Raw genomic sequence first — 24,455 nt, 5'->3', positions numbered from 1 at the left:
CGAAATTTTTATTCAAATAAATAAATAAATAAATGCCAAGCCGAGTAGAACACCTGCGATAAGATAGCCGTCAAGTAAAAATACCGTAAAGTCACGTGAAAAAAAAGGGGGTAAAAGATAATTAAGGCATTAAGGCACGTAAACATTAAAGAGGCAATAAAAAATAAAATACGGAAATAAAAAAAAATAATAATAATAATACTTGTTTTTATTAACAACAGATGGCGGTAGAATCTGAGAGAAGTCTCAAATTACGATACGGAATTAAATAGGTTGTAAAAATCTTGTAACTGTTAGTAGAACTGTGTTAATCAAATAAAACAAATTTCCTTACGTGCAGATGTCATTTTTCGGTTTTGATAAATGGACGACTGGTTCTTTTCTTTTCTTTTTTTTATTGGAAGAGTTAATTCGAATCTCTCGACCTTATTCAAATCACGTTTAATCAACGGACACCTGCTCTTTATTATCGATGTACCAGACAAACCCGAATTATACCTCGCAGGTATAAAACTTCTAGGAATAAGATCACCTAACACAGGTGTATGCCATCTTAGTCTTTATTATTCGTTTTGTATTTAAAAATCGATGGTTATCAGTCAGATTGTGCTTTGTTTAATTGGTACCAACTCTATATACGCACCGTTTTTTTTTTTTTTTTTTTTGGTAATGTTGACCCTTCTCGGATTAAAACTTAAAACTGGAAACTTTATCATTTTATTTATCTTTTTTTCCCCCTTTTTTCTTAAAAAAAGGTTCGATTATTTATTTATTTCCAAAAGTTTTCGTTGAAAATGTCGATTGTAGTGTTTAGTTTAATTGAGTCATAAGACGTGATTTTAAGTTTTAATTCTGGTTTATTTATTTGTTTATAATTCTAAATGATTATTTTATATTCATTAGTATACAGTCGACCCCCTATAACACTGTTGATTATTCCGTTTTATATGAATTCCATGTTGTACGAGTCACTTAGATTTTACAAATACGTGAGCCGTTCACAGTCCTGAACACGTATTTGTAAAATCTAAGTGACTCGTACAACATGGAATTCATATAAAACGGAATAATCAACAGTGTTATACGGGGGTCGACTGTAAATTAGATTTATGTTATCGCGAAATACAATCAAGACCTTTGAACGAAGACATAAAAAAAAATGGCGGCCGTTTTGGAGATTATTTTTGCATTTCAAAAAGAAATAAAAAATGTAGTGTTTTTTTTTTTCAGAAATTGATGAATAATTTAATGAGTAATAAAAAAAATTAATGGAATTAATATTTAAAATATTAAAACGAAAAGTAGAGAATCATTCTTATTTATAAAATGAATAACAAATTTACCAGATGGAAATTCCGAATTTCCATTATGGAAAGAAATAAAAGTCTATCCACTTCTTATTTCAATCTTCTAGTTTCTTTATTCAATTGCTTTCTGCGCTTATAAATGCCTTTTAAATAGTTTAACCTAATAATGGATGTGATAATGGAAACGTCGATAAGCGATCCTGTCGGAGGCATTTAGAACTATTTCGAGTGTTAGCGTGTATTAATAATATTGTGTTTTGTGTTGGAAATATTTATTTTAAAATTCAGAAATGTAAATGCACCCCTTCTCCATTTTCAGGTACTTTCAGGTATTCAGATATATCAGCTGAAAGGTACAGTACTTTCAGCTGATATACCTGAATACCTTATTATCAAGGTAAGGTTGGTATACCTTACCTGAAAGTACCTTTGAGCCGATATGCCTAAATACCTGAAAGATACTTTCAGGTATTTAGGTATATCAGCTCGAAGGTACTTTCAGAATTTTTGTATGAAAAAATATTCGTAAAATGTGTATCTATTGCCTTTTTTTTTCTGTCATTAGAAATGATGTTGAATATTTTTCTTTACCTCATTTNTTTGTATCTGTATTTTTCTCTTTGTAAGGATTATATTAAAATATAATCCTTATAACTAATGTATAATCGTTTCTCTTTATTTTTCATAAAAAATTATTGTATTTGATTTTCACTAATAAACATATTAATTTGAAATTTAAAAGTTTGAACTTTTGATTGAAAATAACTATCATCTTGGTGTAAAATATAGGATTTTGCATATTTTCTTTATTAACAATAGATTGTTACATTTTTAGTAGAAATTGTTATTTGTTAAATAAAATCTTTTATATAATGATTATCTTATTTTTTGACTCACTCAAAAGAGAAGAACAAATATTATTGTTTTGACTCACCATTATTTCCATTTCAAATTATACTGACAGATATCTTCATCATAATAGGACACTTGATGTGGTAAAACATGTTTTACAGACACTGTAACCAAATTTATTTTAGAAATGATTTGAATCTCAGAAATTAGGAATAGAAGAAAAAATTCTAATTATTGTTTTATTTACATTATTTTAATAATTGTTTTTCATTTTAAATATTTAGAATTGAATACCGATTTAATTTTATGCTGTAAATTAATAGTATAAAGGATTTACAGAATTTACGTCATCATTTTATACACGAACCCCCCCAATTGGTGTGGTATAGATAGGTCCCCCCCCACACACTAAAGTCAATATAAGGTATGCTGCACCAATCTTTTTATGTGTTATTTAACTGTTCTTTTATAGATCCAGTATATTAGTAGTAAATGATGTCACACTAATGATAATACGACAGAAATATTTAAATATCTCTCTACTAATTTTAGAAACCAATTGAGATATTGACGTCATTAAGTGAAAACTGAATATATATATTTTGATAATTAAAGAAAGAATACACTCGAATTTATCAGGATCCAATTTCTTTATGTGTATAGAAGGTTCCAATGGAGACACTTCAGTTAATTGCCTAAGTGCTTCCTTATTGAAACATATAAAATAGGCTTTTGTTGCGGGTGTTATCTTTATCTGTTTCGATACAATATCGTTTAATTTAAACACCAGTATATACATTTATTTTCCTTAAAATTGTTTTTAATTTTCAAGGTAGAAGTACGATACCGACCACCCTCGATGTAGCGCGATAGATTAGCGAGTCGCGCGTCGCATCGCGCCTTGTCTATTTTCTAAATCGAATATAAAACATAAATATTTTAACACCAAATATTAATATCGTAGAAAGTATTATCAACTCGAGCGATTCGTCTATCTCTTGGCACGAATTTTTACGTTCTAAAAACGGTGATAATAAAAATATTCCCGCGCGACTCCTACTCGTCGCCGGCGATCGTCGCACTTGTCGCGTATACGACACATCAAAAACGTTCTTTAGATAATTAATTCGAAATTACGGTTTAATTCCGGGAATAAACGGATTATTATTATTATTATTATTATTATTTTTAATTGGTATTTTAAGTAATTTTTCCTATAAACAATAAAATTTTTTAAGAGTTTTAGCGATTAAAAACGCGATGGAAATCGCTTCCCGTTACCACTTCAAGCTTGTAATTTTTGACACCAGAGAACGCCGTCATCGGCGGTTGGGAGTCGCGAAGCGTTAAAAGAGAGTTCTATGAGAATTAGCGATACATCGGTGACGATTTCACTTGTTTATAAAAGTATGTTGACGTTCGTCGCCGGTTATAATGCCGGCGGAGAAGTATCGTATTAGTCGCTGCGACGACTTTTTGAATTTTTAATGATCGCTTCTCGCTTGACTACGGTATGGGGAATTACATAGGATGTCGTTGCCCTTGCCCTTGCTTGGGCAAGAAAACTAAAGATGCTCGCGAGGTAAGTCATTAAAACTTAAACGCTATTAATTCTATTTAATTCGTTATTCCCATGCCAGGATTTAAAACGTAATTATCTCATTATTTACTGTGTTAAATCCTCGTATTCTGCGTTATTTCGGGGGCGAAAATGTTGAATTTTATATAAAGAGATGATATGTACTGTGTTAATTTACGTAGGATTAGTTGTTTTGAAAGAACCAGTTTATTATGCGTTGGAATCGATTCTAAAAATAGTTACTTAAAATTAAGTTATGGCACCTCCCAATTTAGTCCTATTTAAAAGATGTAAATCATAAAATAATTGTAAATAAATCTCCCAAAGAAGTACAGTCGACCCCCTATAACACTGTTGATAATTCCGTTTTATATGAATTCCATGCTATACGAGTCACTTAGATTTTACGAATACGTGTGCCGGGTTGTAAACGGCTCACGTATTTGTAAAATCTAAGTGACTCGTATAGCATGGAATTCATATAAAATGGAATTATCAACAGTGTTATAGGGGGTCGACTGTATTTAACACTTTATAGCTTACACATGTATGTTTGTTAGGTATACAGTTCTGTAGTAAATTGGTATGAGTATTCTGCGACACCATAGAAAAAACACTACGAGGGTCCCCCAATTACCCTTTATAGTATTTTTTTCACCCACCCAAAGCTTTATTATTGTAAATACTAAGACCCTATCCCAATTCCACCCCCGAAAAGCCCGAGTAACGCTGGTAACACCGCTATTTACGTATAAATTTTAGTGAATTTAACAGCGAAAAACTTAGAAAATTCCAAAATATCGTATCAGTTAGTGACAATACATAACATTGTCTTGTTTTCAATGACAATTGACCTTTTATAACCTTTAAACATGAAACGTGCTGGCGTCATTTAAGCATTGTTACTGCATAAATTGTCTGATAAAATATATCTATTTATATAACTCTCATTACATATGAAAGACAAAAATTGTATTGTACGTCAACAATTGTGTTTAGACGATGAGATTATAGAAGAAAATAGCAAATAATTACAATACTTTTATGATCTAACTGTTATTAATCAGTTAAATAATACCGTGCCACGTGTCCCTTGCTCCTACTTACATACTTATATATGTTTTTACTTGTATAGAACATATATACAGACTTTACATTACCAATATAAGAAAGTATATACAGTAAAACCTGTCCAAAACGGAAAAAAATCCAGTACCCATGAGATTCCGCTTTACACAGGTTTTATTGTATAATTCTTAAATATAGTTTCACATATTCAGTCTGTCGGAACTCCTAATTAAAAGATATGGAAATATATGTTAAAGTATCACGTAGAGAAGAAATTCATACTCGTTCTACGTGATAAATAACAATATCTTAGTGTTTTCTATAATAGAAGTAATTGCGTTTTAGTTTCCACTATAAAACCAATGAGAAATTACTTTCTGATAGGAAGTGTATGGTTCTTAGCGTGAGGTTAACTAACGATAAGAGTCATACACAGCTTTAAACGTATTCGTAACGATTACCTGCATACCCACCCACCCCCACTGTACGTGCGGGTGGGTGGGTATGTAGGTAATCATTACGAAGCGTTACAAGGGGGTGGGAGTGCTTGCAAAAACATTACGTAAATAAACCTCGGGTAATAGAAGTGCCGTATAGTGAACCGTAACTTTTATGTCACTTTATACATGTAATTAATTAATAAAATAACGTAACGTTCGGTGGTACCTCGTGTTGCGTGTTATTCCTTAATACAATAAAGAGGATTGAACGAAGATATGCCTTATTATATTTTATAAATGACGAGGAAATCTCTGTGTTCGGGACACTGGTAAAATACCTAATGACACACCCGTATAAAGCGAATAAAATGGTTTATTGTATTGGCATATTCAGAATTTCAATTGGATAGGCCACTTGATATTGTAATTTACATCGAACTAGAAGGAAATATGCTTTAAAAAACAAGGCTGGAAACACTAGAAGTGTTGTTTAATTGTTTAATAAAGAAGAATTTCTCATAAAATTGATTTATTAAGGTGAAAAAGTAGTCGAAAGTCAAGTTTAGAGAATCGAAGGATGCCACTAAAAATGTCTTGTAAATCGGGATCAAGGTCTCATTTAAATATTTATTCCCTCGCATATAAAAACAAACTTTGTAAAAACATGTTAAAAATGCTATTTTCGGTTTAAAATAGCTTCGTATTTAATTACCTCTTACAAGAAATATGTCAAGTTAAAATAAACATTTTAAATTTGATATTATATTTAAAGAATGTAAAGAATGTAAGAATTAAGGACGAAGATGTTCCTTGAAGTAATTTAACATGTAAATTTCAAGAAATAATTGTTAAAAGAATACCCAAAGAATGTACAGTACATTGAGTACATTATGTAACGTGCATAACCAGCATTCGTGGTGCTGTCCTAAACAACTTACGGTCCTAAGAAGCTCCAAATCATTATGTTGCTGTTACTAAACTTCATAATACAGTCATGGATGCTCTTCAGGCATCCAGGAACACTCATCAGACTATTAAATTGCGTGCTGACGATCTATTCAAAGAAGAATCTTCCATTAGTTGATTGAAGATAATGGCACTATGCTATTTGATGTGTGACGTGTTTCTTGCATAGGATCTCATTCATTATCCATAGAAGAGATACGTGGATACTAATAGAAGTAGACAATAGACTAATAAGCCGTACGTTTTTATTAATTACAGCTGTAAATCGGAATCCAACAAAGGCCCAGTGGATAAAAACCATTGCGCGTGGGTTCTCACCTCATCAACGGGGGATTTCCGGTTATCTTCACTTTTGTAACACTTAAAAAGGTGCCAATTTCCTTTAGAAAGTCCTCCCGTATTGCCGTATACAAACAAACATTTCTATATGTTTTTGGTCAGACAAATTTATAAAGAATTGTAATTTTTAAGGCTGCAGAAAATATGATAAAACTAATTAAATTGAATATTTAATTGAATTTAACAGAAGTTAATACACCTGCGTAAAGGTAATTAAGATTATTATAGCGATTATAAACGATATTAAAGGCAGAAGTAATAGATTTGTGCTGAGAATTAGACATTAACGCTAACTGTGCCATTCGTTATGGTCTTTCGGATGGAACTGTACTGTACATCCGGCAATATGGAAAAGATTTTTAAGTGAGATCAGTAACACCTCATTCATCATTTACTGTATTTAATTTAAGTATCGTGCTTTATATTAACATTTTTACTCCATTTTTTTTTTAAACTAAGGATGCCATTGTCTTGAACTTAACCTTGTATTTCTGTACTGTTTATACCTTTAATTAATTGATAAAACCGCTTTGTTGTCGACTATTTGGAGGTTTCTTAGGTACAGTCAAACATTCCAAACAGTTGTATGCCTTAGTTTTTCATATAAAAATTAATATACAATTGTAATAATTAGGATATTTTATTCTAATACAAGTAGCTACTTGTGTTACTTGTGTGCCTGTGTGTGTTTTATAACGATCTTTTAAGCAAAAAATGAATTAAGATAATGCTTACTATTGCATGAAATTCTAACATTCTAACGTGGTAAACACGCATTCAATCGTAATTATAATTAATATTGTTTGTTGGCATCTTCAGCTAACAAGTAACAAGTGTAATCGAAGCGTAAAAACAGCTTGCATTACTTAATGTTTTTTTTCCAGCATTAATTAATCATCCCCCATTAAAAAAAATAATCAAATATAAACTCTTGAATAATGGCATTATATTTACATTATTTTTATTTCGTTTCGAAGTTTATTTCGTTATATATTAATACACTTTACCTGTCCAACAATTGGCTAGTATATAAACGACCACGTACACAATCGGTCGTGGGTTCGAGCCTCTACAGCCAAGCTGTTTGTAACACCTAAATAGGGGTTAGTTTTCAATATAAAGTCAAGATTTTCAGACTAAATCGTGTTATGTTCTGGTATAAAGGTAAATAAATATTAAAAAGAAACCTACCTAAAGGGGAGAAAAATGGGCACCCCTCTATTAATATTTACACAGGTTTTACCGTGTAAAGACGTGAAAAGAAGAAATTTTACCATAATAAATACCCTCCGAAACACTTTAGATAGTAATTTTATAAGTAAAGAATGTATTTATCAGTTCATTTTATCGGTCTTTAAATAGTATACTTTTAACTTCGGCTCACTTGTAACTTACTAAGAATATCAGAACTTAATGCTTGCACTTGTCTAAAAATTTAAGAAAAAAATTCATAGAATGATATTAAATTATGTTTTATTAATAATAAAAGTAATTTAATATAAGTTTAGCAATTTTAAATATTACAAAATACAAATATTTATAGTACAGTCGACCCCTCCTATAACACTGTTGATTATTCCGTTTTATATGAATTCCATGTTGTACGAGTCACTTAGATTTTACAAATACGCGTGCCGGGCTGTACACGGCTCACGTATTTGTAAAATCTAAATGACTCGTACAACATGGAATTCATATAAAACGGAATAATCAACAGTGTTATAGGGGGGGTCAACTAAATTCTTGTACAGCAGTCTTTCAAAGAGCAACAATATACCTTTATGAGGCTCCCATTTACCTTTATGAGGCTTCCATCAAGAGTATCCTGGACAATCTATCTTTATGAGGCTCCCAGTATACCAGTAATTAATATAATGAGGGGTTCATCTGGATACTCTCTTAGAAATTCTGGAGGTTCTTGTGTACAACAAATAGTAATTTATTGAAGACTACTACTACTATTTATATAAAATTCTATATAAATATTTGTATTTTGTAATATTTTAAAAATAAGGATAAACCAAACTGTATTTTAGGTCACGATTAACGTTTCCTTGTATCGCATCGCTGCACTTTTACAATAGAAACTTGAAAATTCAACAACCCTCCTCTCTCATTTACTCTCTCGTAAATGATGATGTTAAATTTGGAGTAGATGTTCGGGCATTATAAATAATGCCCACATTAATCACAATGCCCGTAATGCCCATATGTGTCCCATATAATGCCCATAATGAGTGGGCATCATGAATATTGCCAAACAAAATACTGTAATAAATTTCAAAAGAATGGGATAAAATCTGTGTGAGGGTATCTATTTCCCTTAATATCTCAGGACATAGTAAAGATTAAGTAACGAAATTTGGCACTGTAACTTGTATATAACAGGCATTAATGCTATTAAATTTTGGTGGTTAAAGGTCAAGGGGATGTGGAGATATATAGGGGTCACGTATCTTATCTCGAGTGGGTCGAAATTCCCTATTTACGTGTTAAAAACTCGTTGGTCAGGCCCGAACCCAGGACCAAGTCTCCTACTGGTAGAATTAGTCGTGGGTTCGGGCCTCGAGTGGATTCAAGTCCAGTGTGGGCTTGAGAATAAAGGATTTTCATAGAAAAGATTATCTTTACTCGAAGTTAATTACTTTTATCACTTGTTTGTGAGCTTCATCTGTCAAAATTGGTGACAAAGAAGCATTCTGTATAAACTAAAAGGAATTAATGAAAGAAGACGATAACATAGAATAAATTATATTGAAAATATAAACTCCATATGTGCAATGAAAGAAAGAGAAATGAAGAAGAAGAGATGCTTGACCTAATTCACATCTTGTCCTGTCAAATGTGTTCAACCAAAGAATTACATTAGTGAAAACAAGCTTCCTATTTTCATTTTACTTTTGTCTTTTATAATTGGCTGCAGGTGACCGGGCTTTTCGGGGGTGGGGACGTGTTTGGAAGAAAGTTTTAGTAGCTAAAACGTGCATGGATTGACCAGGGTTTTTACAATAATGGAACAGCAAAACACAAAAAAGAGGGATGGGCTTTAGTGGTGGTTGGGGTGGGGACCACCACAGTATTTTTTATACGGTGTCGCAGTGCAAAAAAACGACATTTTCTCCACTCCCGAAAGGCGCGGGTTCGGTCCCTTCTCGTCTTTGAATTTCGAACACTAAACGTTCTATAATAAAGATTTTTGGTCTACATTTTGTCCACTAATACGAGGTATTAAAGGCTTAAAAACAGCGTAGTATCGAATTTCATACAAGAGAGGGAACGATTAAAACGTAAAATCGGGTGAAACGTTATTTAAAACTTTAAAAATCTCTCCACCCTTCTAAAAAGGACAAAGCAGAAAGATCTTTAACTGGTGTTTATTTTCATAAACTAAGTTTTAAATGCAGTTACATCGGACACATACCTCACGCGCTTTATTGTTCGTATAGAAACAAAGTGGACAGACAGATAACGTTATCACGAAATCGTAACTTTGTACATAACCTCGAATTATTCGAGAAGATGCCGACAAAGTGGCAGACGGATATAATATCTCTGGCGTCATTTAACCACGATCGATAGCCACTGTCTGACAGATAGACACTCCATTTTTCGAGATGGTAAGCATCCCATTCTTGATACTCCCATTATATCGCTACGTTCCCTCGAATTAACGCGAGTTACGCTTCTCGGCATTACACTCGATAAGGTTTCGTCACCCGGATGACATCACCGCCCGTAACTTCCCACAATCTTTGGCGGTTTCCGGTGTTAACCACGCTGGCCACACAAGCAGAACACCCGTCTAAACGTCATTAATTGAGTTCTGGAGCCATTTAAATCTCTATCGTGTGAGAGTTTTTAGTGTTAAGGTCAATTGTCGTCGATCAAAAGTGGGTTAACAGGTGCGTTTTTTTAAAAAATATTAATACTTTGTAACACAATTAACCTATTTGGCATTGTTCCCGGTTTTAGTCCCTTTCCCCCTCTCCCGCTTTTATGCCGATTTGGGTGTTAATTAATTGTGCATTTATCCTTAAAAATGATTAACTAAAGCGCGAATGTATGTGAGATTAACACAGAAAGTTGTTCCTAATTTTTAGTGTAAGTTAAACGGGTTCAATGGACATTGAACCTGTTTTAAAGGGGCGCTAAACTCTTTTACTTTCCCGGTTTTTTACGTATAATATAGGGAAAGTGATGGCGAGTGGTTCAAAAACCCATCGAGATTTTTATATTTTTGGATTCGGGGGACTTTCAAGTGTCGAGAAATTCAAAAAAGTTGGGGTCTTCCTGTATGTTATGTACCCACTTTCGAGCTTAATAACTCCTGTGTTTTTCGTCGAAAATTTCTGAAATTTTACAGGTAGTTTTGTGTATTAGGGTGGGATAATTCTAGAAATTTTCAGCAAAATCGGGTCACTGGTTCGGGAGATATGGCCCCATTCCCTTAATAACTCCCGAACTAATCTGAAGACTTATGAAAAGCACATTTAAAAATCCATTTTTTAATTGAAAGAAACATGCCAAATCGGAAAAAAAACCTCGCGAGATCGTCTTACACAGGTTTTACCGTACGAAATATCCCACAGATCTTACGGTACGAGTTGTTATCGTATATATTTTCATTAAAATTATCAATTTTACAACGTAAATTGTGTAAGATTTACATATAAAAATTGATGTGTTCTCTCTTTATCAAATATTTTTAGCCAAAAGATATGGCAGGGTCGTCCGACATAGAGGGGAACGAAGGTACAACTAACGAGACACCGATTGATATACCCATACCACCCCTCTTTCCTTTAGAGAACGAAGATCAGCTACCTCCTTATCTCGGACCGATCAAGCAGCTCTACTCTAATGGTTTTAACCTGACTATAGAGACCAATGGAACAGTTATAGGCACTCAAGAACATTACAGCAAGTGGGGTAAGTTTACACGTGTTTTCTTTTATAATTTAAACTGTTCTATTTAAAGATATATAACAAACATTGATGATGAACAGGAAGCAATAAAAGTTTTACAAGTTTCTTTTCATCTGTTATTTATAAACTGGAATTTTACAGTAAAACCTGTGTAAACCGAATATCTTTTTCGATTTGGCTAGTTTTAACCTTACTATTTTATAACAATTAGTAAATAAAATAGCATAATGTCGCCGGGAAAGTCAAGCAACTCGTTGCTGGATTTTTTAAAATAGTACTGTATTTGGTATATTTCCCATACAGTTAAATCTTACAGCCATTGTCTTTCTGTCTCCTCCTTTAAAAAGAAAAATAAACAGTTTTGGGGTGTCCGTCTTAAAGAGGTTTTATTGTATAATAAAATTAAAATGGAGTTCCTCATTCTTTTCCTTTTTCTCCATCGCCTACGTTATCCTTCGTATTAATCGAAATCAATTCACCCCATATAAATAATTCAAATACACTACTTATACTTGGAATTGCCTACGTGTACAGTGTGATGTGGGCATTAATACAATTAAGAATTTGGAGAAATATCGTTTTTAATTGACCTTAATTGGACCACTTAAGGAATTCAGAACTCCGAACGAGTTGGCGTGCTTCGTTTTAACTACACGCCTATTCGGAATTAATTAGAACACACATAAATCTATTTACGTGTTCTATTATGGAATTAGTAAATTCTACAAGGTCGTTAAATGGAAGGAAATCTTAACCACATCGAGTAAGAATTGTATGGTATTAAACTATTATTTCCGCTTAAAAATACTGTAAAACCTGTTTAAGGCGGACACCTCTCTATTGCGGACGACCTTATAAAGCGGACGTTTAAAAAAAATTAAAATTTGTACGTAACTACAAAAGATGGTTGTGTTTAAAATATGCATTAAAATAATCGAGTGAGTGGTAATAAAAGCTTTAATTCATTTGAAATTACAGTAAAACCTCTGTAAGGTGGACACTGTAACGTGTCCACTTTACAGAGGTGTTACAGATAGAGAGAGAAAAAGAAATTAGTTTTATAGGAAACTGCAAATGCTAATAACGAATTAAGTCAGACCCGACACTAATCCATATATGACACGTGACACCCTCTATCTCCTCACCCCCTCGACCTTTAACCACCAAAATTTAATATCAACGATTCCCCTAATGCGCAAACCTCCCTGCAAAATTTCAGAAATTTTTGACAAAAGACACAGGAGTTGTTAAAGCTTAAAGTGTACATTTACAGTACTCAAGTAGACCCTCCTATAACACTTGTTAATTCCGTGTTATATGAATTCCATGTTGTACGAATCACTTAGATTTTACAAATACGTGTGCAGGGCTGTGAACGGCTCACGTATTTGTAAAATCTAAGTGACTCGTACAACACGGAATTCATATAACACGGAATTATCAACAGTGTTATAGGGGGGGGGTACTACTGTAGTACATATATATACAATGACTCAAAAATCATTTAACTGTTGTAACGCGTACTTTCTAATTTGAATAAGTCAACTAGTACATTTTACAATAGTTAACTGACTTTTAGGCCACCCTCTACGTTTATAATCGCCCATTATTATAATTATCTCTTACGTCATTATTAAAATAAACTGGATATTTATCGGGAAGGGAAATTCAAATCAGTGTCCCGGGCGCAATAACTTTTATATTGAAATATCCTCTTCTAGAGTTAGCGCCGCGGCCTAAACTAAAAAAATAAAAAAAAATGGCTGCCAAATTTTCGATGACGACGTTAATAAAAATGGCGACTTGAAAAGGAGATTCGGTAATTGATAAATGAATGATGTGTCTTCGTCACACGCCCACTCGCTCCCGTTTAACTGATGACAATCGAGAAGACGGTTCAAACCGGGGTCAAAGTGTCTCACCCGGACGTGTGACGTCACTAACAGATGTACTACAGTACTACACCGCGCGATGGTTTCTATAAATAATAAAGGTGACAAAATGGAGCAAGTGGCTCGGTGCCAAAAAAATATGTTTTATGCCATTCGTTTTCCTGCCATCTATCTTCCTTCTTCACGCTAACAAAACACAGAGTAAAAGGCGGTTAACTGACTTTTAGGCCACCCTGTATTTAAAATAACTTCAGAAGATGGAAGATGTTATACTTTGATCCAAGTTAAGGCGAACTTTGGTTAGTAATTACACCGAAAATCGAACACAATACGTAGTTTAAACGGAAAACACTTTGTGTGTGACGTCATTTGATTGACAATAAGAACGTTTATTGTAAATAAAACAAATGTCAAAAGAAATGTTTACGTAAGCGGTTTGTGACGTTTTACGGTTTGATTTGTTAAGAATTAATTATTTTATTCTAAAAATATATAATTTCGATGGTTTTTATTTTATTTAAGAGTGTTTTTTTTTTTTTTAATTTTGACAGCTATTTTGGAAATTACTTCACCAGGACCCGCCGAAGTCCGGATCAAAGGTGTCCAATCGCAGCTTTATTTAGCAATGGACGAAAATGGCGAACTTTATGGAAGTGTAAGGATCTTATTTATTTACTTTTTAAAGGAAAACAATTTGGAAAATAAGCTTAAAATCATGAAATGACACTATGAACTGTACAACTAGCGTTAAGTCTAATCGATGAATTATGAATCTATATTAAACCTGTACAGTGTGTAGAGTGGCCACAGCCTGTTGTTTATCCTTATCTTAAATTGGTAGATATAATCACGTTTTTATTGCATTGTAGCACACGGGAAATTTTTAAGTTCTATGCCATGATTTTATTGATCTTACAACAGACTTTAATCATCTCTTATTGAGTCTTTCGCTTGGTTTTAAACTAAGTTAGTATACATTTCCATCATTAAAGCGTTTCTTCTTCCAGCACTAGAGAGCTTCTCTTCCTCTTCTGCTTCCGGAACTAGGCACTTTCTCCTCCTCTTCTGCTTCCGGAACTGGAGAGCTTCTCCTCCTCTTCTGCTTCCGAAACTAGGCAGCTTCTCCTCCTCTTCTGCTTCCGAAACTAGGCAGCTTCTCCTCCTCTTCTGCTTCCGAAACTAGGCAGCTTCTCCTCCTCTTCTGCTTCCGAAACTAGGCAGCTTCTCCTCCTCTTCTGCTTCCGAAACTAGGCAGCTTCTCCTCCTCTTCTGCTTCCGAAACTAGGCAGCTTCTCCTCCTCTTCTGCTTCCGAAACTAGGCAGCTTCTCCTCCTCTTCTGCTTCCGAAACTAGGCAGCTTCTCCTCCTCTTCTGCTTCCGAAACTAGGCAGCTTCTCCTCCTCTTCTGCTTCCGAAACTAGGCAGCTTCTCCTCCTCTTCTGCTTCCGAAACTAGGCAGCTTCTCCTCCTCTTCTGCTTCCGAAACTAGGCAGCTTCTCCTCCTCTTCTGCTCCCGGAACTGGAGAGCTTCTAGCACAGCAAAGTTTTGGAAAAATATTTAATACTGTATGAACACACTATATCTCATAGTAGTTAATTATATAAAAGATAATATCTTGGTTTTGTGCAGCCCTCTTCATAATTGACACTTCTATCAATTAAATTTCTTTTTATTGTTTTAATTAAATTTCATTAAAAATCCACAATTATTCTTACAGAAAGCAAATTTATTTTCAGGCCGACGGTCAGTCAGACGACACGATATTTCTCGAGCAATATCACGACAGTTATGTATATTATCTCTCGAAGAAGTACGCAGACAGAAACTGGTATGTCGGAATCAATAAATCCGGACGGCCTAAAAATGCCAAAAAGACAGCAAAAGGACAGAAAGCCACAAAGTTTCTTTTTCGACAGGCAAAACCACCTTCATAATCAAAGTATCTTCCAACTGTTAAACCTTGTTGTTTCTTTAGATCCAGTATATTTTTATGTATAAAACATGCCACAATACCCTCTATATCTGTATTATTTCTGGCCAAAACGTCGCTTGACAAATGAGGAAAGAAGATGTACTGCAAATTACTGAAGAAAGACACTTTAAGACTAGTGTTTGGAGTGTTGTACAGTACACCACAACACTCCTGTTCGAAGTATTGCAAGCTCACTCGATACAGTTTTGTACACAATGCAAGAATGCATGTGGAATGTTGTGAAGAACAGTACCAAGCCATTGTAGGTAAAGAAAAGCAATAAGAACAATGATTACTACCATTTGGCACGCGACTTTTTGGCCACACTGTAGAAAAATCACCATCGTTTACGCAATTCTAAATGAAAATATATATAAATAAACGAGCTTTCCTGCCGGAAGAAATGATGAAATTACCAAATTATTTTAAAATTTTAATGGCATTTAAAGATTTATTTATACAAGGTTATTGTTAGTGATGTTTTCTTTTGTATATATACATATATTATTTTTTCTAAATCGTCTATAATATCAATTATTATGTATGCAGTCGTATGTATACTCCGCTGAAATGAAAATTTCGAATTATTGTTGTGAACATTGAAATAATAATAATGCATTTATTTATGTACAAAATACAATACATGAAAGTATAACAGCAGCCAAATGTTTAGAATGTATAAATAAATTTTAAATATAACAATACATTCGCCCCCTTTTTTTGTGAAATAATTTCGCATTCGTTTCACTTACGTATTTAAATTTATTAACAACACGGGACGGACCAAAAGTCAGTTAACTGTGTGTGTAAAGATTAAATTGCTGTGTATTCGAGTACTTTAATAAGTACAGTGTTGCCATTCAGAATCCAACATTGTATCACGTGATTTTGATTTAGTCTGATTTATTTGTATAATACACGTTGACGATTTCTACAGGAAAGGTGTTACAAACGTCAAGAAATTTCGTAAAACCACGTGGCCAGCCCGTTGACGACGCTCGAACCCATGACCAGTGTTTAGGGGCCACCTGTCGGTAGTTTTTGGTACTGTTAGGCACAATCGGCTGTAAAAAAAATTATTATTCGATTGTTTAAAACAATCAAATAATCCAGAAGAATAAAAAACAATTCGGTCTCTCGCTCGCCTGTATTGTGGGTCTGCAGGAACCCACGACTGGTAACGAAAAATAAAGTCCCTCTTAACGCCCACAAGACGGAAAAAGTTAAAAAATATATTCATTAAATGTACCTAATTCAATATTTAATTTAAACCTAATTAATTTTTTTATAATTTTAATTCCACAAAAGAGTTTTTTAAAGGAAATAAATTATTATTATTTTATTTTCGCTCGCTTGCCCTCCCTCTGGCGGGACGGTTAGGCATCATTTTATTTTTTGATAAATTCGTTCGTACGGTCGCCCTCTAACGACTACCGAGGGAATAATTCGTGAATGAACCGAATATTTACTTCCGGTTTACACGGAATATATTAATTTATTAATAATAATAATAATAAATAAATGGACTTATTGATAAAATTAAAATTTATTCGAATATATTACACTCAAAAAATACTTTTTGAAATTCAAAAATCCATCCACTCCCAGTGACGTATCATAGCCAAGCGAATTTGAATGAGGGGCTCCATGCACAGTGTTGACTTCAGATGTTTTTCTCCGGGAGAAATATATCTTTTATAAGAAAATGTAGAAGATTGCCCATTATATCAATAGGATAACGCGCCACTCACTCCAACGGTACTTATACCGTCTGAAGCCGGAATTTCTATGTAATGAATTGTTAGAAATCAGTGAAATTTTCAAACATCTATTCGAATTTCTTGCTACTAAATTCGATAACTTAAAAATAAAGAAATAACTTTAAGCTATATACTGCCCAATAGCACGTAGACCTAATAAATCCAGTAGTGTTTACACACATTCAATATAAAACATAACCCGCGTCTTTATCGCTTCTGGATCCTGAACCAATTTGCATATTCAATTGTAACAGCAATAAGCATTAAATGGTAGATAGAGTCACCGACACATGTACATTAAAACTTGTGTAAACCGGACCTGCAAGCTACCGAATATTTTTTCCGGTTTGACAGGATTTTTTTAACACAAAATTGCTGCGTTCCAAAGAATTCTTCCCGTTTAGGCATACTGAATTTGTTTTATTCTCCAGTATCCTCAATAGAGATAAGTTTTATATTTTAGTGTGCGAGTTCAATGGGAAAGCCACATATTAAATAAAGATGCTTTAAAAACCAAATTGGTTCGGGAATCATTCATTGTCTTGCTGATAGAAATCGGAGTCTCGGGTAACGCGGTCAATGGTCAAATTGGTAAAGGTCTACTTGCATTCAGATTGCCCTCCAGAGGTATCAGCATACCACGCCATGACATCATTTCCCAGACACAGTTGTATGCGTGGTGTCTGTTCTTGAAGGTTTCACCCCAAATATGCCACTATCCTTCCACTTGGTGGAGCAAAAGCGAGTCCAGCTTTGGAGATACTTGGTGACGGCAGCAACATCTGCTCCACAATAGGAACCTTTCTGATAGCTGCACTTTTTATTTGGATCGGGATGGTCAACCAATCAATGGCAGCACACCAATCACTTCTAACCAACCATCACAGTTGACATTCACCCCAAAATTGGCATGTTGGGTAGTCAAAAGTGTTCCATTCATCCAGTTTTGTGAACACCTTCACTGCTGTAGCATACAATTAGAAATGCTGGTATCTCTTGACCCGATAGCCAATAATCGTGTTTTTTTCCAGGTCTGATAAATCATGATCTTTGCCCTTAATATCGTATTTCCATAGATGCTAAACACTTTATCTTAGATGTTGCATTAATAAAGAACAAGCAATCAGCAAGGGAAGATTGGTGCTGACAGATATTTCAAAATGAAAACCCTAACCGAAAAATAAACAGAGGTTAACGTAGAAACATAAACTGCTTTAGTTGATTTTGAAGAAGAATTTTATCCAGTTAATGGAATTAATTTTAATATTTTACAAAAGGATGGTGTTACATCTCCAACATTTGCAATATTCAATCTCACAAGTCAAATATGATATTCTTCTTACAGAGTAGAAGACAATAAATATAGTCGTAAAGCAAGGATGCCCACCATCTCCACTTTAGTTCCTCATTATTTATATGAACACCATAATTAAAAGTTGGAAACAATAAAAACATGGTTTGCTCACGATAAACTGTGCTAATTGTGGCATTCTGTTCCCCTTCCAAATAGGACTTGCGGCGACTTAGTATAAATTCGGATAAAACCAAAATCATGTCCTTTAAAGGGAAAGATTCTAATCTACGTTAAATGAGTTTAAAAAATTGGAGTGAGCGAATTCGTCTAGGCTATAAACTCGCTTTTGGTACCGAATCCAGTATGAAATCATCAAAAGTTTCTGGTATAACTTAGAAATTGTCAACAATCATAAAAAAAAATTACAACTGACTATACAAAGCTTTAGCAAGGTCTGATGCCCAGAAAATCCAGCATTTACAAAAACCACAGGATGTGCCAAGAAAGACTAAATGTAATGATAAAATACTTCAGAAACTAATGACCTGATGCATGTGAATGTAGTCACTCTCTTTCCACTGCCACAAAGTTATTACTTAAAATAGTAAAATATCATCCAAAAGAATCTAGACCCACTTGTTTCTCTCCATTGTTTCCAAGAAGAAACTCAGCAAGACTGTTGAACGGTTATTCATATTCTGCTAAATCTCAAGATCTAATACAAGGATTTTATTAAGTATCCATCCAAACAATTGTGTTAAGGTATTCATTTTGTGTTTTTACCTTATATATAACTTTGGCTACCATTAAACCCAATTACTATTAGTACGTATACAGTAAATGTTCTCTTTGAAAAGAATCTATGACAATAAAAATGGATTTAGTAATTTAGAAATTATTTAAAACCCCAAAGTAATATAATTAAGTGTCGTTTAGACCGATTACAAAGATGTAAGCCGTTTGATCCAAATACTTTTTTGATTGCTTAACTGAGCGTGTCGACCGGTATGATGAGAAATGAAAAAAATAAGGGCACCCTTCGTTCAAAAAGTAAATTTGGCATAGTTACGCAAAAACTCCTGCATGCATTGAAACATCGAGAACATAATTACCACTTTGAGAGACTTCTTTCAAATAAAGCATTAGAATAATACATCAAGTTAATCTTTACAATAGTTATAACGAATACGGGTGGCCCAAAAGGCGACTATGTCATAACGATATTAAATTCAGTCTATATGATAGGATAAATACAATTAAAAGACAATAAACAAATTTGCTGGAAACTTTATTTATTCAAGTAAAAATATTTCTCACTCAAACATTTGTACAAAACATTGTGCTCCCATTATGTATAAAAAAATCTACACAATGTTCATGACCACCATGAGCTTAGTTCATTTTTTATGATTTATTTCTCACCTAGTAGCTTATAGTCGATAATTGAGCATAATTCATGTCTATAATGATATTACAGTATCATAATGAATTTGTATATTTGTGATTTTTAAAAGAAACTTTCTTGTTTATTTTGTTTTTTTATACTGGATTTTAAAGGCTTATTGTTTAAAATTTTCCCTTTGTTTTTTTTATATTAATGCTGTCATGAATTGTGGATGATGTTTGTTAAATCATTTCACGATAAAGAAATATTTGCATCATTCACATAATGGAAGAACGTAAATGAAACTAAGGAGTTTGTACGTCGAACTCATCAATTTATGCTCTGAAATTTTGGGAATAAGTAAAATTCAAATGCAGTTTTGTACTATCTTTTCTTTTCTTTTTTTTCTTTAAATCTACATTTACTAGAACATTGATGATTAGATTCCCTTCGCTAACAATTCTATAAGGATGCTACATATTATCTACATTTTAAGTTTTAGCACAAGCAGCTTATTTTTGTTTAATAACTATTCTGATTTTTATTTTTTCCCTATTTTTCTGTCGTTTTTTTTTTTAATCATCTAATTTTGGGCTAAAATGATAGCTACATATCTAGCGCTTATAAATAGTAATGCACTGTAGGTACTGGGCTGAATGTTGATCAGGACAGAATGATGATGCTCAAAAATACACAAATCTATAGAATCACATTAATTATGTTGTGTGTTTCTGCGTATATAATATATATACATACATACATACATTATATACGTAAAAATGTTTATGTGCACTTGGTACAGATAATTCTTACCTAAAATGGCAGATATAACTCTGCAAAACATGCTTTCGTGGATACATAATTATTCAGCTAGTGTGCTGCTATAAAACAATATTACCATTTATTTTTTATTTCATTTTATTTTTTTGGAAAATTAATTTCGTTCCTACCGACAATGCATTTTTATTTAAAATTAAATATATATTTTTGTCTTATCATCTAGATCAAAATGGCAATATTTTAAGTAAAGAATATATAACTGAATACCTTTTTTTTTCCCCTGTGGAAATTGAAAGGAAGAAATAGGATATACCTCAAAAGACTCGAGATATACGTAATTCATTATTAGCAATTAATTATTCGAATTTAGATCGTCACCAAATTTATCATCCATAAATATATATTTAGTAAATCACTTCACATATTCAAAAAAGTTCTTTTTTTTATAACACATCAAAAGCAGTATAACACTTGATAAAAAGTCTGTACACTTTACTAATGAAAATTTTAAGGAACTCCAAAGCACCAGATACCTTTCATATGAAACAAATTTCTGCTGATGATTTCTTTTGTTTTATTTGGGGGAATTTTGGGCAACATTTTGAATGTTTCCTATCACTGCACAAAAGGAATGGAATATGGGACAAAGGGAATGATGCATCATAAAAATATTGTTCCCATACATATCTAATTTAAGTACTTTTGCAATAATACAGTCCAACTTTATAATTTAAACAGAATATGAACTGCATTAATATACAAATTGTATACACATGGAGAGAGATATATATACACATATATATATATATTGTATGTATGTGTATATATTATATATATATGCATATATATATAATATATATATACCACTTAATTTATTATTATTTGTCCTTTACTTCCGTCTTGGCCAGCATAAGTGAGTCAAAGGAAGATTCACAACTAACTTGGCAAAACTGTACATTACAGTAAGGCTTTTGCATAAACGGCAGTCAACGTTTGTGCCACAATTATTGTGGTCCCGGGCTGGTTTTGTTCTGTTCGACGCAGCGTTACGACCGTTGTGCTAGGAAGAGACGTGCTGTTTAGATATACTTGTAGATGCAAGAGCCTCAAAGGAAGATTCAAAATATTGTTTCAATTCTGCATAACTAACGACCAAAACATTCTGCTCGTCTCTAGACATGAGACATATCTTCTCCTGTACACCTGCATCAAGCTGAAAAATATTTATAAATTTATTAATCATCTTTAACCAAAGTGTGTTGCATATATAATCTAAAAACTGAGGGAAAAAATGAATATATATATATATATATATATATATATATATAAATAAATGAAANTCTTCCTTCTTCACGCTAACAAAACACAGAGTAAAAGGCGGTTAACTGACTTTTAGGCCACCCTGTATTTAAAAATAACTTCAGAAGATGGAAGATGTTATACTTTGATCCAAGTTAAGGTGAACTTTGGTTAGTAATTACACCGAAAATCGAACACAATACGTAGTTTAAACGGAAAACACTTTGTGTGTGACGTCATTTGATTGACAATAAGAACGTTTATTGTAAATAAAACAAATGTCAAAAGAAATGTTTACGTAAGCGGTTTGTGACGTTTTACGGTTTGATTTGTTAAGAATTAATTATTTTATTCTAAAAATATATAATTTCGATGGTTTTTATTTTATTTAAGAGTGTTTTTTTTTTTTTTAATTTTGACAGCTATTTTGGAAATTACTTCACCAGGACCCGCCGAAGTCCGGATCAAAGGTGTCCAATCGCAGCTTTATTTAGCAATGGACGAAAATGGCGAACTTTATGGAAGTGTAAGGATCTTATTTATTTACTTTTTAAAGGAAAACAATTTGGAAAATAAGCTTAAAATCATGAAATGACACTATGAACTGTACAACTAGCGTTAAGTCTAATCGATGAATTATGAATCTATATTAAACCTGTACAGTGTGTAGAGTGGCCACAGCCTGTTGTTTATCCTTATCTTAAATTGGTAGATATAATCACGTTTTTATTGCATTGTAGCATACAGGAAATTTTTAAGTTCTATGCCATGATTTTATTGATCTTACAACAGACTTTAATCATCTCTTATTGAGTCTTTCGCTTGGTTTTAAACTAAGTTAGTATACATTTCCATCATTAAAGCGTTTCTTCTTCCAGCACTAGAGAGCTTCTCTTCCTCTTCTGCTTCCGGAACTAGGCACTTTCTCCTCCTCTTCTGCTTCCGGAACTGGAGAGCTTCTCCTCCTCTTCTGCTTCCGAAACTAGGCAGCTTCTCCTCCTCTTCTGCTTCTCTAGGGGGGGGGTACTACTGTAGTACATATATATACAATGACTCAAAAATCATTTAACTGTTGTAACGCGTACTTTCTAATTTGAATAAGTCAACAAGTACATTTTACAATAGTTAACTGACTTTTAGGCCACCCTCTACGTTTATAATCGCCCATTATTATAATTATCTCTTACGTCATTATTAAAATAAACTGGATATTTATCGGGAAGGGAAATTCAAATCAGTGTCCCGGGCGCAATAACTTTTATATTGAAATATCCTCTTCTAGAGTTAGCGCCGCGGCCTAAACTAAAAAAATAAAAAAAAATGGCTGCCAAATTTTCGATGACGACGTTAATAAAAATGGCGACTTGAAAAGGAGATTCGGTAATTGATAAATGAATGATGTGTCTTCGTCACACGCCCACTCGCTCCCGTTTAACTGATGACAATCGAGAAGACGGTTCAAACCGGGGTCAAAGTGTCTCACCCGGACGTGTGACGTCACTAACAGATGTACTACAGTACTACACCGCGCGATGGTTTCTATAAATAATAAAGGTGACAAAATGGAGCAAGTGGCTCGGTGCCAAAAAAATATGTTTTATGCCATTCGTTTTCCTGCCATCTATCTTCCTTCTTCACGCTAACAAAACACAGAGTAAAAGGCGGTTAACTGACTTTTAGGCCACCCTGTATTTAAAAATAACTTCAGAAGATGGAAGATGTTATACTTTGATCCAAGTTAAGGTGAACTTTGGTTAGTAATTACACCGAAAATCGAACACAATACGTAGTTTAAACGGAAAACACTTTGTGTGTGACGTCATTTGATTGACAATAAGAACGTTTATTGTAAATAAAACAAATGTCAAAAGAAATGTTTACGTAAGCGGTTTGTGACGTTTTACGGTTTGATTTGTTAAGAATTAATTATTTTATTCTAAAAATATATAATTTCGATGGTTTTTATTTTATTTAAGAGTGTTTTTTTTTTTTTTAATTTTGACAGCTATTTTGGAAATTACTTCACCAGGACCCGCCGAAGTCCGGATCAAAGGTGTCCAATCGCAGCTTTATTTAGCAATGGACGAAAATGGCGAACTTTATGGAAGTGTAAGGATCTTATTTATTTACTTTTTAAAGGAAAACAATTTGGAAAATAAGCTTAAAATCATGAAATGACACTATGAACTGTACAACTAGCGTTAAGTCTAATCGATGAATTATGAATCTATATTAAACCTGTACAGTGTGTAGAGTGGCCACAGCCTGTTGTTTATCCTTATCTTAAATTGGTAGATATAATCACGTTTTTATTGCATTGTAGCACACGGGAAATTTTTAAGTTCTATGCCATGATTTTATTGATCTTACAACAGACTTTAATCATCTCTTATTGAGTCTTTCGCTTGGTTTTAAACTAAGTTAGTATACATTTCCATCATTAAAGCGTTTCTTCTTCCAGCACTAGAGAGCTTCTCTTCCTCTTCTGCTTCCGGAACTAGGCACTTTCTCCTCCTCTTCTGCTTCCGGAACTGGAGAGCTTCTCCTCCTCTTCTGCTTCCGAAACTAGGCAGCTTCTCCTCCTCTTCTGCTTCCG

General features: G+C 33.3%; 2 protein-coding genes across 3 annotated transcripts in view; one reads left to right on the top strand and one right to left on the bottom strand.

Moving 5' to 3' along the window:
- Nucleotides 1-3,499: 3,499 nt before the first annotated feature.
- LOC111618179 (fibroblast growth factor 1-like) lies at nt 3,500-16,046 on the top strand. Of its 2 annotated transcripts, none has more exons than XM_023359643.1 (4): nt 3,500-3,741; nt 11,261-11,480; nt 13,921-14,024; nt 15,107-16,046. In XM_023359643.1, exons 1-4 carry the CDS (start codon nt 3,673-3,675, stop codon nt 15,302-15,304), a joined length of 591 nt encoding a protein of 196 aa, XP_023215411.1. In that variant the 5' UTR covers nt 3,500-3,672; the 3' UTR covers nt 15,305-16,046. The 2 variants fall into 2 exon arrangements, with proteins under 2 accessions (XP_023215411.1, XP_023215412.1); XM_023359644.1 differs by lacking the exon at nt 3,500-3,741 and adding an exon at nt 10,192-10,453.
- Nucleotides 16,047-19,671: 3,625 nt separating this feature from the next.
- Nucleotides 19,672-24,455, bottom strand: part of LOC111618178 (PAN2-PAN3 deadenylation complex subunit pan3-like) — a 133,325-nt gene continuing 128,541 nt past the window's right edge. The window contains exon 19 of the mRNA XM_023359642.1: nt 19,672-21,773. Coding sequence (XP_023215410.1) covers nt 21,621-21,773 — 153 coding nt within the window. The 3' untranslated portion in view covers nt 19,672-21,620. The remainder of the gene's footprint in view (nt 21,774-24,455) is intronic.

This window comes from Centruroides sculpturatus, unplaced genomic scaffold, assembly GCF_000671375.1.
Source record: "Centruroides sculpturatus isolate CEXI.00-Female unplaced genomic scaffold, Cexi_2.0 scaffold257, whole genome shotgun sequence".
NCBI classification, from domain to species: Eukaryota; Metazoa; Arthropoda; class Arachnida; order Scorpiones; family Buthidae; genus Centruroides; species Centruroides sculpturatus.
Note: the sequence above shows the minus strand (reverse complement) of the source record. Positions and strands in the feature narration are given on the sequence as shown.

Excerpts from the sequence above, each read along its gene's own strand:
- LOC111618179 (XM_023359643.1), top strand. The coding sequence starts at position 3,673 with ATGGGGAATTACATAGGATGTCGTTGCCCTTGCCCTTGCTTGGGCAAG. Across the intron at positions 11,481-13,920 it reads AGAACATTACAGCAAGTGGG|CTATTTTGGAAATTACTTCA; the intron begins GTAAGTTTACAC and ends TAATTTTGACAG. Across the intron at positions 14,025-15,106 it reads ATGGCGAACTTTATGGAAGT|GCCGACGGTCAGTCAGACGA; the intron begins GTAAGGATCTTA and ends ATTTATTTTCAG.